This window comes from Epargyreus clarus, unplaced genomic scaffold, assembly GCF_041222505.1.
Source record: "Epargyreus clarus isolate Ecla_fem2 unplaced genomic scaffold, WU_Ecla_fem_2.2 ptg000027l, whole genome shotgun sequence".
Lineage (NCBI taxonomy): Eukaryota > Metazoa > Arthropoda > Insecta > Lepidoptera > Hesperiidae > Epargyreus > Epargyreus clarus.
The window spans coordinates 12,197,757-12,212,093 of NW_027332234.1; the positions used below are offsets into that span (position 1 = coordinate 12,197,757).

Consider the following 14,337-nt stretch of genomic DNA (forward strand, 5'->3'; position numbering starts at 1 on the left):
TTGACATCGTGCAGTCACGCGATTGTTTTTTAGAATAATTTTGTCTAGGGTTGCTTAAATGTGGAACTGAACGATAAAAAGATATGCTTTATAAGACAAGAAGGAAAATAAACAAATCACATACCGTACATAATCCAGATGCCGAGATGTCTGACGTAAACAACTGATTTAATGATGATAAAATGATAATTGAGTCAGAAATGAGTAGAAACTTATAAAAATAAATTGAGGCTAACGAGGCCCAAAATGCAAAATACATTTTAAAACTTAAACATCCGTTGGATTTTCTAAGTAATTTATTAAAATGATTCTTTAACTGTTGAAGTAAAATGATGTGCGTTGAGTAAATCCAGACAGGAAAACAAAGCTAAACAATGACACAAAAAATATAAAAATAAAAACTGCAAAAACGACATACGACGTAAAATTCAATAGTCAAAAACAATGCTATTTGTAAAAAAAGAGAACGTATTTTTGTTACTTACAGGTACTTTGGTAGTGTAACTATAACTAGACTTTTTGGTTTTGTAGTTATGATCTTGATCAACCCTAATCACGTTAAATCTTAAAAGCTAGAACATTCATCAAAAGAGAACACGCCGCCGAAGACTGCAGTTAATTTGATTTTAAACGATCTTCGTTCATTTATAACGTTCTAACACTTTCGGCTCGTAGATTGTGATCTATCCAATTTGTTAATCAACTTGATTTTATGAACATAAATATTCTTAAGAACGTAAAGTTTCATTAAAAGTATTTGGATTCGTGTATGACAATGAACGTTTATCTAAAACTTGCAAATAATGTAATATAACTTAAAAATAATAATACCTTAAAAGTTTTGCAAACTAAAATAAATTACTATATAATCATTTTATTGTTAGTAGATATGAGGTTCTCCCTCATTCCTCCCTTCGTAATGTTGATATTACAATACAAAATTGTAAATCACAAAGGTGATTTGATACCATAAAATTTTAAAAAGAGAAGTATAATCGATATTTTGAATCCACGAATTTATCATCCACGATTGGCTTTCAAATATTATTTCTAATAACGAGTGGCAATTAAAGACGAGTTTCACTGAGCGGCTCTTGACTTTTTATCGGATTACGAAGATCGAAGAAATTCAAGCCGAGTAAGGCAAGTAATTAGAGAGGTGGGCACTTTCACGGTCGGCGGCTGGGCTCTGGTCAGGTGCTGGTTTCACTGTTGTGGGTCACTGCACTTCTGGCTTTAGAGATCCAAGCATCAGTTTATCCTGGTTTGGACTATGAAGATAAATATGTGAGTTTTGAAACCTCTACAAACATATGGAAACTTGACAGATGGAAACTAGAAGGGTCTAAAAATGCTGTAAAAATATATTTACTTAAGTACAGCAAAGTTATGGATGCAAGTAAATTGCAGATATGTTTGCATTTGAGTGAAAATTTAAAGTAAAAACCGTTTACTTAATACATGACACAAATTAACGATGAAACAGTTGATTTTAAATGTTCGATTGGATTGATAATAATTAATATTGAGGATTAACCTTTAAAAAAATTATAAAGTAAATTCAATTTCTTATTGTTTCTTTGTACTCACTAATTATGATGCAATAGCTATAATACAGCTGGACTTTAAACAACGTATATAAAAATGCCATAATGATAAAAATACACACAACGATTTATATTTTTATCATCGCCGATGTAACGATAAAGTTTCATAATGAAACAACATTGGTAATCCAGTCACTTTCAATTGTTCGGTTTAAAATATAACGTGTAGGCGGAACGTAAAAACAAACCGAGTGCATTTGACAAATTGGTGGCCGGTGGATGCGCCGGCGCACACCGCCGTGACGGATTATCAAGTTTTTTCGCCGCCATCTTGGCAAAAATGGCGCGTCTTGCGATGTGCGGGAGATGTATGTGCCGCTTTCGTTTTCATGAAACTGAAAGTGGCTGGATGTTCGGTTGTGTCTTTGACTCCGATGTTTGTTTGCCACGCCTGGTTGGATCTATGCCTCAAGTGTTATCCTCTCGTGTTAAGTGGCAATGCTGTAATTTGGCGCCGCGATTTATATTGTTTTCAGCCAGCGTTCGTTGCGGTGACGCGACGCGCACGAGTGCGCACCGGCTACAGTGTTCCTCCGTTGTTCAGCGTACTAGCTCTTGTTTAACGCTGCATAATTATGGATGCATTTACACTCGTATCGTTTTTCATCTCGTCTTAATAATATGATCTGATAAAATCTTAACCATCTTCATTATCTTTGTATCTAACTTGAGGTAATATTTCAGTATTCATTATCTGTTTTTCTATGTTTTTTTGTTGTGTTTAAACTTAATAGCTTCATTTTAGATTAAATTAAAATTTGCCGATTCAACAAGTGAACTTCTCAAATAAAATATGTTGGGTTTATTCTTATTATTTTAGATAAACTGTATATTAAGACCATATAAAAGATATTTATGTATTTTCCTTTATTAATTTGTTGTATGCTAGTTGCTATTCACTTAGTAGCTATTCACTTAATTTCTAAGTTCACTAACCGGCAAAGCTGCTTCAGACATTAACAGACGGATCGATGTTCTACGAATACTAAGCGCTCTATACTTACTATGTAATACCTATGTAATCTTATCAGTGTTTATGTTAATTACTTCTACTTTTTAGTATAACGTTCTTATTGGATTAGCAGAACACTGGAATAATTGGCAAGGTTGTAGTGTTGTATGAAATCATGGTTCAGCAATGTCACACGAGACCCCAACTGTCTCTAGGTGACTGGTCATTGTCAAGGTTTAGAATATTTATTTTGAATATTAAAATTGCATGTAAGATCGTGCTTGGATTCGATTTATAATAAGTAATAGCTAATGAGTTTTAAAACACAATCCAATTGAATTAACGAACTACTATTTATTAGTCGATACTTCGAAAAATCATCATCTTTAATATTTATAATGTGAGTATTTATGGAAAGCTTCTATTAATGAATACGCCCAATCAGTGGAATCAGTCGAGACGAATTCAATTCGTATACAATCACTATAATCGAATTTATCTTCCATAGAGGTCAGGTTAATCAATTTCATAGCCGTTCGTTTTACGGTTTTCTAACTCCATACATTGTACACTGGATACTCAACACAAGCTTGTACGTCATGTTGTTACGCGCCATCGCTTCACCAGGTTTCTATTCTACTCAGTCATCGGATGTAGTGGCTCCATGATTGGTAGAGGTTTGTGGATATTACCTACATTGAGGAAATGTATGTTATGTTTTACAAATAGAAATCTTTATGGCATCTCATTGTAGTAGAACAATATAATCTCGGTCTATTCGATGTCAAAATTTCAGCTACTGTAGTTACAGTAAATAGTAATAATTACATCGTGAAGGATATTTACAGCTAACCACAATCTTCTCTAATTCTTAACATGGGTGTACTTCCGTTTAGCCCATACCTCCAATGTTTGCTGCAATATACGCGGAAAACCATCAAAAAAATTCATTTTTCAGCAATTTGACCTTGAAAATATTATTTGCGGGTATTTTAAATACGATATTCTTCATCTGCGGGTCAAAATAGGTGTACTAAATTTCAGATCGATCGGAGGTATGGGCTAAACGGAAATCTATCCCTTAACATTCTTAACACTGTAAGGGTTATCATTACAAAGTTCGAAATTCTTAGTATCTAGTAAGTGACAATTCAATGATTGATAAATTAGATTAATTAACTACACAAAAACTGCAGTACGTACGTTGAACATTATACCTAATGAACATATCCTGCGATTGCATCCTGCGGCTTGGTTACATTTCGGTGTCCAATGTGGCATGCAAATGAAAACAATATCCACGTTAGATATAAACAACTCGATCGTCATTCCGCGTCATTAGAGTCCACAGTCGCTACCACTTCAGAGTGATCATTAGTGTAGAGTGCGACCATGCTACCAACATCTTGATACGAACTGTAAGCAGTTCTGCTATAGCTGTTTAGACTAGCTTAGTTTGTATATGTAATTTACTCTCAGTTTCCTCAGCACATTTGCTCAAAATTACTGTGTACAAAACAACGGAATTTCAGAATTCGACGTCACCTTTGTGGTATGGCTCCGAATTATCTCTGTCTGTCTTAACTGGGGTTGACTCGGTAATCAACTGATTGATGATTCTGTAGTACCTCCTACGTCTGTACGTAAGAGGTACTAGCCACTTTCCATCACATGGACTGCATGCTCGCTTACAAAAAAATCGTATTATAAAAAAAAACTTACGTATTTTTAAGCTGAAGTATGACAGTTAGCACTATACCATACCCAGTGATAAAGTTCTGATCTGTCCCTACTGTTCGTACCCTAGTAAGCTCGCTCTATACTCTATAATTACTCTGCGTTCCTACTACACAAACGGACTATACCTTCGTGTTATTTGTCAACTGGATGCGGCAGACAAGCGTTGTTTATGTGATTATGCAGCGCGACCATTTGACCATAACCACGTTGCGAAGGCGGGGAGATTTATTTACAATTCCGATTAGAAAATGTTGCCTCCTTCTCGCTCAAACACGATATCTGCTTCTAGTAAAGACTTCTACGTTGAAGACTTTCGATTCAGTTTACAAAACCGCTTAAAGTTAAGAACTTATGTTCGCTAATCGTTATCAATAAATTATTATTTTTTAGAATTATACATTTCAGCCAGTCTCCTATTCTATCTGCTATTATCAAAATCGTGACAACAATAAACTCTGTACTTAAGAATACATACGGCAATTACTAATTACTTAAATCAATAGTTATATCCGAATTTGTAGACGAAAGTCTTGTTACAGTAACTTTTAAAACCAACTCAACTGTTACAAAAAAGGATAAGCAACTCAATGCAATACAATTTCTCGTTGAAAAGATAATTCACGATGATTGTTTTATCACTCTCCACTTCATTTTAAACCGTTATATAAGGGAAATTGTAGATAACTCCAGCCATTGTAATTGCAACTATAATATTATTTTCGATATTACTTGTTTCCGACTTTTTAATAGTAGATAATGGACTACATCCTTTTGTATTTCGTAAAAGTTTTGTAATTGTTTCTTTAAAGTTTTTAATTATTACAAATAGCTTATTTGTTTTATAGTATTCTTATCTACGTTTCGTACTTGATTATCATTTGATACGGCGTCAGTAGTATTTAATTGTTTTATGAAGAGATAGGTATAATGAAAAATACTTGTAATTGCTTTCTTGTAAGCAGCTCTAGCCATTTCGAAGAAATTCGGTATTGACAAAACTTTTTTATGACTCCAGTGTAATTTTAATTACATGAATATCACAAACATCGCAAGTATGACAATTGTTTTCACTTAAAATAATTTCGTTTTGTGTACTTTATGCTTTGTCTTAGAATATTATAATACTAGAGCGATATTAGATGTCACAACATTAAGTATTACATTACATGATACTGATGATACTGTAAGCATTGTTGTAATAAAAATATAAAAATTGACGATTACAGGTATTCTAACAACGTCACAGTATGATTTAAAAGTCCCCATATAAGAGCAAGTAACGTAAGATTTACATTGCCACATTTAGAATGCCTCTTTCGTATAATTTCACAAGACGTAGAAAGTTATAAGCTCCAACGTTATTGTGCATGTAAAGCCCTTTGGCCTCGAATTGTAGACAAGCCACTGAGTCATAATAAATATGTTGATATTCACAAAGAGTACACGTATTATTAAATTCATCTACGTAGAATAGATGACCAACATTTAAATGTAAGGTTTTAATATTCAATTTGATAGAACAGATTATACATATGGACATATAATACTATTATTTTCAAGCATCTATTAGATATAAATGGTTCTTTGTAAAAATAGGCTTTTAGGTGTGAACATTCCATTGATCTACTTAGGACCTGATAAGTTACTTTTTAATTCCCTGAGGGAAAACATTGAGATGTTCTTTCTATTACTTATTACTTTTCTATTACTAAAGTGTGTATATTATGGTCAATCAACAGACCTTTTAATTCATGAAGGTCGTATCTTTACGAGCCCTAAAATTTTCAATTCATTAAACAAGTTCTTTCTCGAAAGTATCTACTAACTAAGAGCGGCGATTCTACAGACATAGCGTTTCGTGCTATTGAATGCCGCTTATGACAGCCACGAGAAAGGTACGGGTATCAAGAGACATAACGTACAGCCTAGCGTTTAAATCTTCATTAACGTTCGCTGTTTCCAATTAATTTTTGATTTGTACAAAAATTATGCATTTTCTCAAGTTACGAGATAAGGGCCGATTAGAAGATAATAAACGTACTTTGATTCTTCGTAACACTTTTCTCCTATTGTTTTTACTATTTTAAATTCATATCACTATAACTTATCATATTAACAATCATTTACAAAATTATGAAACTTGTAGTTTCCGTCCGAGAATTTGGCATTTTGTAGCAAGAATCGTATTGCTATATGCACGTTTACCACAATCACTGCATAAAAATGTCGTAACCGTTTAAATTCCATTTGCTTTTTCTAATTCCTAACGTATCAACTTGTACGATTACACCGGTTACTACCGTACTTAATAGCGCACCAGACGATACCATACAATTCCGCTAAATCATTCTCCACGACGGCTATATCTGGTGTCGCCGTTTCGTGTGGAACGCGAACAACAGCCACTAGAACACAGTGTTAGTCATGTAACAATGACTTATGAATATTTAACCTCGTAGTTTCAATGTTGTCTGTTTTACGTTCATTCGTCGCACTTTATAAGGATGGTAAATATCCTTTAATGTAAGTGCTGGTATTTATAATGTTAGGAAATGGGCCAATAGTTTAACATAGTTTTTCTAAAGACATTTTAGGTAAGATTATTAAGTTTAATTGGGACTAACACAATAACGACTATATGGGACGGATTTTACGATTTACTTCCCATCTATATTCCAGTTTAGATTCTGACTTATAGTTATTTCGTTATTTAATTCGTAAACTAATTTTATATTGCACCAATCATTACTCGTAGTTCAATGTAAATTCTAACCATATACTAACCACATGATGGTAAGTAGGTAAGTAGTTATTACTGCGTATTGACATTTGCAACATCAGATACCTTTAAAGTCATATGATTGTAAGGGTATATTTTTATAACAATACTTTTTAGTTAATTTATGTTAATAAGAGTCTATTTAATTGCTGGTGAGCAGCAATGTAGCGGGAAACTATATAAAAAGAAAGAAGGATATTATGTTTTTTAGAGAATAAGATGTCATGGAATTAATTGTCAGAGAAAATAAATAATGGAGTTTTAATTGAATCTTTTCTTATATAAAATAGTATTTCAGGAATAATGAGCTTACATGATAGTATTAACATTCTAGTAATAACTTAGTAGACAGAAATAAAAATCGAACTATGGAAGACTGCTATGATTCCAATTACATAGTTAACAGTCCTAGACAGACTGAACACCATGTATATAATGTTCCCCATGGTTAACATACAACAGTGTGGTATTTAAAGGTAAACTATATTTTCCATGAAAATTGTCAGTAAATGTATGCCTGCCACCGGAATGAATGCTAATGCCGTGCAAGGTGCAAATTGACACCCTTGTGAGACGTTAAATATTTGTTTAAGCTAATATATGATTTATGTAAGACACTATTTATGGAGTTAAGTGAAAAGATTCTAAAAGAAAAGGAAATGAAATATTTCTTTATGGATCCAAAAAATAACATAGGTAAAGCGTGACTGAATCCAATACAAATAACCCATTCGAAAATAAAAAGAAAATTATTAAATGTATGTTTTTTGTTAAACACAAACTATTCAGGAATATAACGAAAAAATAAATAGCAAGAAAAAGAAATTTGGAATTCTCTGGAAAAAAATGTTCAGGAAGTGCAATAAAGCAAGTTGCAAGAAACCGAAATTTGCTGCGAAATATTGATGCGTGAAATTGCAATAAACGTTCACGTTTTATCGGATCCGAAAGTTGCAAAAGCATCGCTAATCGTGCACGAACACCGGCGATGGATATCTTCGCGAGTATTCCTGATAATATACGGTCGTCTTTAACAACGTTGTTGCTAATTACCGGAGTAATTAACTGCTTAGCTGCTGCGAGCTCTTCATTAAGAGATTATATAAGATGTATGCGCTGTTGTGATTATAGATAGGGTTTTATGTTGAAATGACATGCAATGCTTAGAGGCACAATTCTTCTTGATTCAGTCATCTCTCTCTGCCTTCTAAAATATATTTAAACTAGATTTTTAAACACGAGTAAGAATTCACCCGCGCAAAGGCGAAAGATGATGCTCCGTGAGCTTTAAGCCTTAGTCTTCAATCATTATTTTTATTTTCAAAGAAACGCATAAATCACAACACATTTATAAAACGCACCTATACCTTGAATTTGAACTTATGTAAATTTTATGTTTTATTTATCACTTTTGGTTGAAAAATATGGGTTTAAAAACCAAACAACCAAATTGTAAATTTTGTCTAAAATTGAAGGCATAATATTTGGTTTTGTGTTATGATGATTGCTCAATTTACGATTGTTTAGACACTAATTTTGACTGTCGTATAATTTGTAGCTAATAAGCTTATGTACATCCAAGGGTTGCCACACGCATCTGTAAACTTAATAGTGATCTATTAGATTAAAAAGTTTACGAGAAATAATAACATTTTTTTCTTTTTTATACAATACAAAATAGACGAAACCCGACTGCCTACATTATAGCTTATGTTACTCTCACAATTTAGACAAATCCAATGATATCTTTGTTAAAATCCGTGAATTTATTTGGAATTTAGGGAGTGCCAATGAATAAGACATGCATACTGTCGAAAAACATTACCCTCCGTTAATTTACAAAAATATTTTGACAACCCTACAAATAATTAGAAGTGAAACTGGCAATGCGGAAATTTGTAAGATGCTCACCAAACCACTTGACCGACTCAGCTGACACGCCGTTTTTGTATAACCGTGTTTTTGCAACTCTTTACATAATATCGTTGCTGTGGTTACGTATGAAATGTATAATAAAACTTGTTTGTGCCTAATTTGGTGATTTAAAAATTTATTTTAACGTTTATAAACTTTAAATGAGATTTTATGAGAAAAAGACATTCTGAGAAATGAAATTTATAATGGACATTTTTAGAAAAAGACACCATGCCCTTAGATTCTTTTTGGTGTTACATTTTAATTAACCACTGACAAAAGTATTCAACTTTTATCTAACAATTGTATTTTCATAGAACTGTACTCAGTATCTAGTGAGTTGTTTTTCTCGTTAATTAGACTAGAATCTAAAAACAAGCTAATTTATTGCAATAACAAAACAAAAATAGCAAGAGAAACACTGTTTGAAGTAATTTACTGTAGATTAGAAACAGGATGCAATACTTGGAATGGAATAAAACTTTGGAATATAATTCTATAGTATTTTTGACTAAATTAACACCATAATTAAATTTCAAATCCTGTCTTGCGTTACACTGATGGAGAACATGCATTCAGGCATAAATCATAGAAAATAAAATATTGAATTGCTATGAAGTGAAAGGAAAATTTAAAGAAAACATAAGTGACTGGTCTAGTCTATTCCCGATGGGCAGTGTTGTCTAGGAACCAGTCACTGACGAACTAGGCATTGAATGAAAGTTGAATACCGTGGAGATAGTTCTTAGAAATGTTAATGTCATTCGCGAACAAACCATTCATAAATCAATGATGTTAACAAATGCAATAAAGTTGCTGAAAATATAAATTGGGACTTAAATATTCAATGAAATAAAGTTGTATCGTAAAGTCATTATTAAAGATAAGCGAGTGTAATAATGAATTATAATAAGACAGTTATTGAAAATAACTTCAAGAATAATAAGTCATATTAAAGTGACATGTAAAAGTAATGACGCAAGTGCAATATTTAAAGCTACGAGTAATTCAAAACGATGTAGCCCTTCGGTAGCCCTATTAGCGTAATGGGCAGAAATAAATTCAACAGAAGCATTCGACAAGCAATCAATAACAATTTATTGAAACGCTAATGAAGTGGTTAAGCTATTAATTTAACTGTAATATTCAATTTATAAGTCTCTTTGCGCTTTTTATTTTGACTACAATGTTAATAAATTATGGTTATAATTGACTCATTATTATTTTTTTATTACAGGCTTCGACAATCGACGGGAGGAGGAAAGGTGCCTGCCTGTTCTGCCAGGAATACTTCATGGACCTGTACCTCTTAGCAGAATTAAAAACGATCAGCCTAAAAGTAAGTACATAGGCTATATCCTACATAGACACTTTAACAGTCCTAATTTATTCATTCCACATAGAACATAGTAGGTTCTTCCCCTATTTGAATGTGTTTTTGTTCATTCGCGTTATCCTGTTATAATGAACTAGTGGCTTTTGTTTTTGTGATCACGTACGAAATCTATGTCATTTTGAGGAAAAAATAAGGCTAACTTCCGCCCACAATGGAAAAGCCACGACAAGACCTGGGTATTTATTTTATATGAATATATATTACGTGATATTACACAAAACCAGCAATGTCTAAATAAAGGGCGCAAAGAGATATAGGACACTTAACATTCAATTATGGGCGGCTTGGTTATATTCGCTACTACGGCAAATAAGTTTAGTATTTTCGAACTTTACGGGTCCCACTTAGAAAAGAAATAGCATAGAAGTCCGTGTTCAGAAAAAGAAGGGTTAGTACAAGAAGCGTTATAGCTCTTAAACATATTTAACTTAATCCTTAAGACTTACGTTGATAACACATAACGTCAATGTCAGATATCTTTAGTCAGATTCGATAAGGACCACTTAACATAAAGCGGTCAGTCTGACTTCTGTTTCATTAAATAAAACAGCGGTTCTCAAATGTATTTAGTCTACCGCCCACTTCAATGACTGATTATTCCGCCTGTTTAGGAATAGATCGACAAAAAATCCTACAAGTGTTTTCTGAGCCTGTAAACACAGATCAACATTAGCACGCTGACTCCCAATTTTCACTCTGCGCTTTACTGCCCCACTGTAAGCGTTTTACGAGGAACACTTTGAGAAACACTGACATAAAACATTAATAATGCGAGAAACTTGTTACTTAACACAGTTAATGAGAGTCATTAAGGACACCATTGGTCAGTCATTATTATTTAAACACATTATGTGACATTCCTATTAATACGTCAATATTTAAATACACTTGCCGCGAAGTTTATGTAATATTACGCAATACTTAAATGGAAGATGTTTCTTGAATAAATATTAACAAATTATCATTTTAACTCATTAGCCTGAAATACTTCTTTAGAAATGAGATTTGATTTTAAGCTTTTATAATTGATATGAATTGAGACCCCGGGGGCGCAGTCCAATGCGTTGGTCTGACCAAATCCGCACAAATCTCGACACCACGGTATACAATGCTCTACACATAGCTGAAAATAGAGGCAGATGGCGCGAGATCATAAAGAGAAAGGTGACTAATAGAGACCACGACCCTCAGCATTGAGGAGAACGATGCAAAGAGGAGGAATTGATATGAATATGAATGTAATAAAGAAAATATCCTACTTAAGCTGGAAATAGTTCATTTATATTTTATCACATAGATCATTCTCGCTATTTAACACATTTTATATGACTTATTCCAACTTTAAAAGGCACATTATAAATAATTTATTGCTAATTCCACGTTACAACAGTACTTTAACGTAACAACAGTAATTCTATTATGGTAATTCCAAATGACAATAATACTCCTGTATGATTAATTTGAGTAAACATTATCCTGTGTTTATATTTCTAAGCGATGATAGTAAATTATAATTCTGAACAGAATTCAGAATTTTATTTCAGTCATTAAGCATTTTCTAATACTAATTCTAATTCCAATCAACAACAATAATTCCATATTTGTAATTCCAGGTGACAACAGTAGACATGCAGAAGCCGCCACCAGACTTCCGCACCAACTTCGAGGCGACGCACCCACCCATCCTGATCGACAATGGGTTGGCGATACTGGAGAACGAGAAGATCGAGCGACACATCATGAAGTCGGTGCCCGGTGGACACAATCTCTTCGTACAGGTTGGTTTGATATTGTTTTGTTTAAGTTGGAGTTAGCGTGCACTATTACAGGTTACAAGTGAGCTACTTGAAGGTGTGCACTATTACAGGTTACAAGTGAGCTACTTGAAGTAGTATTTAACAACTTTTTTTACTTAAATTGACAAAAATATCGGAAGAAAACAATTCGCCAAATTTAGAGTTTCTTAGCAACACTTCTGTTGTTAGGTATATGGATCAGTAAACATTATGTCGGTTTGAGATAGTAATTTCAAATAACATTTGTACGGTTTTATCGGTGGATCATTCTAATGTGAACACCGCTATTGAAATACATATTTATGTTATTTCTTCTTTAATTTTATACGGAACTTTTTGCGTAATTGTATCATATGAAATGATCTTATAGTTATTTGATTCTTTGCTAGGACAAAAGCCAACTTGCGCATTATTGTAGCTCTTTCATCAATTGTTATCGGCTGTATTTGAGTACTTTGTACATCCGAAGAATTAATTATTCCCTGCACCGTAAATCCGTAGAATGTTAATAGTTTATAAATCATAAAAAAACTATTCTATTATGTTTCTCAGGCTTCGAAAATCACAAGCTTTTAATAATACATTCTTACTGTATAATTTCTGAAACGCTTGTAAGGAAGTGATAAGTTGCACTTGAAAACGAAAATAATATATCTGAATCGGTTTAAATCACTTTCTCTATTGTTCTGTGGCAAATGGTTCGGCCACACACAAGCTGTATCACGCAATCATTTTAAAATACGATCTAAACCAGGGTTTCTCAAACTTATAGTATGTACCCCTATTCGATTTTGAAAATACGGCGAACCCCTTTAAGAATATTGAGAAAACGAAAATAGTTTTGTTTTTTGTGAAAGGTAAATATACTCATAGAAGTAGTAGATATGTGATTTATTTTCTTTATTTAATTAATTTATTGATTTAAGTGTAGTATTTTAGTGTATTATTTATTAACAAAATTTATTTCATGGGTGGGCTGGGCTTACTTCTTGTCGCTAGAATGACCTTATCCTAGTCAAAATTGGCTTATTTTGAAACTTATTTCTATTCCAGAGCAGCAAACATTATGTTAATTTTGTCGCGTCTACTACTAACTTGTGTCCCCCTCGTGGTACGCTGGCACTAACCATACTTTGAGAAACCCTGATCTAGGAAATTTAAACAATGAACGAAAGAATAAATTTGAAATTCGTTCATACATAAATATTTCTAAACATAGCATCCAATATAGCGATTCCTTGAACTTGAGAATGAAAATTTTATACATGTAAAACGGAAAATTAGTTTCAACGTAATCGCACATTTATCTAATATTGTAATGATTATCGCTTCCTGTTGACCGCGGTCTTTAAAGTAGATTTGATTTTAGTTTTACCATACGTCGGCTTATTTTTTATTATAAAATAAAGATTACATTTTCTAATAGCATTTAAATTTTTTAACTTTGTTGATTAAATTGGTCATAGACCTGAAAATTTGAGCAAAAAGACAACAGAAATATTTTAAAGGGTAAATATTTAACAAAATGAGTTAAATTATTATGAGTATGGTATGATAAATTTATAATTAACGTACATAACGTCACTGAAGTGTTAATTAAATAGTAACAATTTGGTAGGAACGTAATTATAATTATGTCGAAATTTTCCTCAATTCCTTGATCAACCAAAATACTAAACGATAACTATTGTAACACATAAACGGAAAATTATTTATAGGCCGATTATGTCATTGGATGTTATATGCAAAGAGATTAAATATATAAGTTCTCGGGTTGACCAATTAGTCAATAAGGCATGGATGACTCTTCTTTTCCATATTCAGTATATTAAAACTACATATAGTCTGATTCATAATTAGGTGTCCAAAATGTAAACAAAGGTGTTGACCTATCAAGAAAATGAGTTAGAAATGGTAGTTTCTTATTTTTGTCGATATTAAAGTAAGACAACAATAATAAATTAATAATCTAAATAAATTAAGATTAATTCACATTTTCTAATATTTATATCACCTCAATTTCGATCCATACAGTAATAATAATAAAAACAAAGTTTATGGTAGAAAATTAAAATGTGATAATGGTAACACAACCGAAATCCAAGACATTTCTTGTGCTGTCATTTTTAAGTTTCGTAACTGATATTATTAAT

General features: G+C 32.5%; 1 protein-coding gene across 2 annotated transcripts in view; it reads left to right on the plus strand.

The window, feature by feature from the left end:
- Nucleotides 1-14,337, plus strand: part of Clic (chloride intracellular channel protein 5) — a 57,081-nt gene that overhangs the window by 34,822 nt on the left and 7,922 nt on the right. For both annotated transcript variants that reach the window (XM_073089135.1, XM_073089136.1), the window contains exons 2-3: nucleotides 10,230-10,331; nucleotides 12,002-12,166. In XM_073089135.1, coding sequence (XP_072945236.1) covers nucleotides 10,230-10,331; nucleotides 12,002-12,166 — 267 coding nt within the window. The remainder of the gene's footprint in view (nucleotides 1-10,229; nucleotides 10,332-12,001; nucleotides 12,167-14,337) is intronic.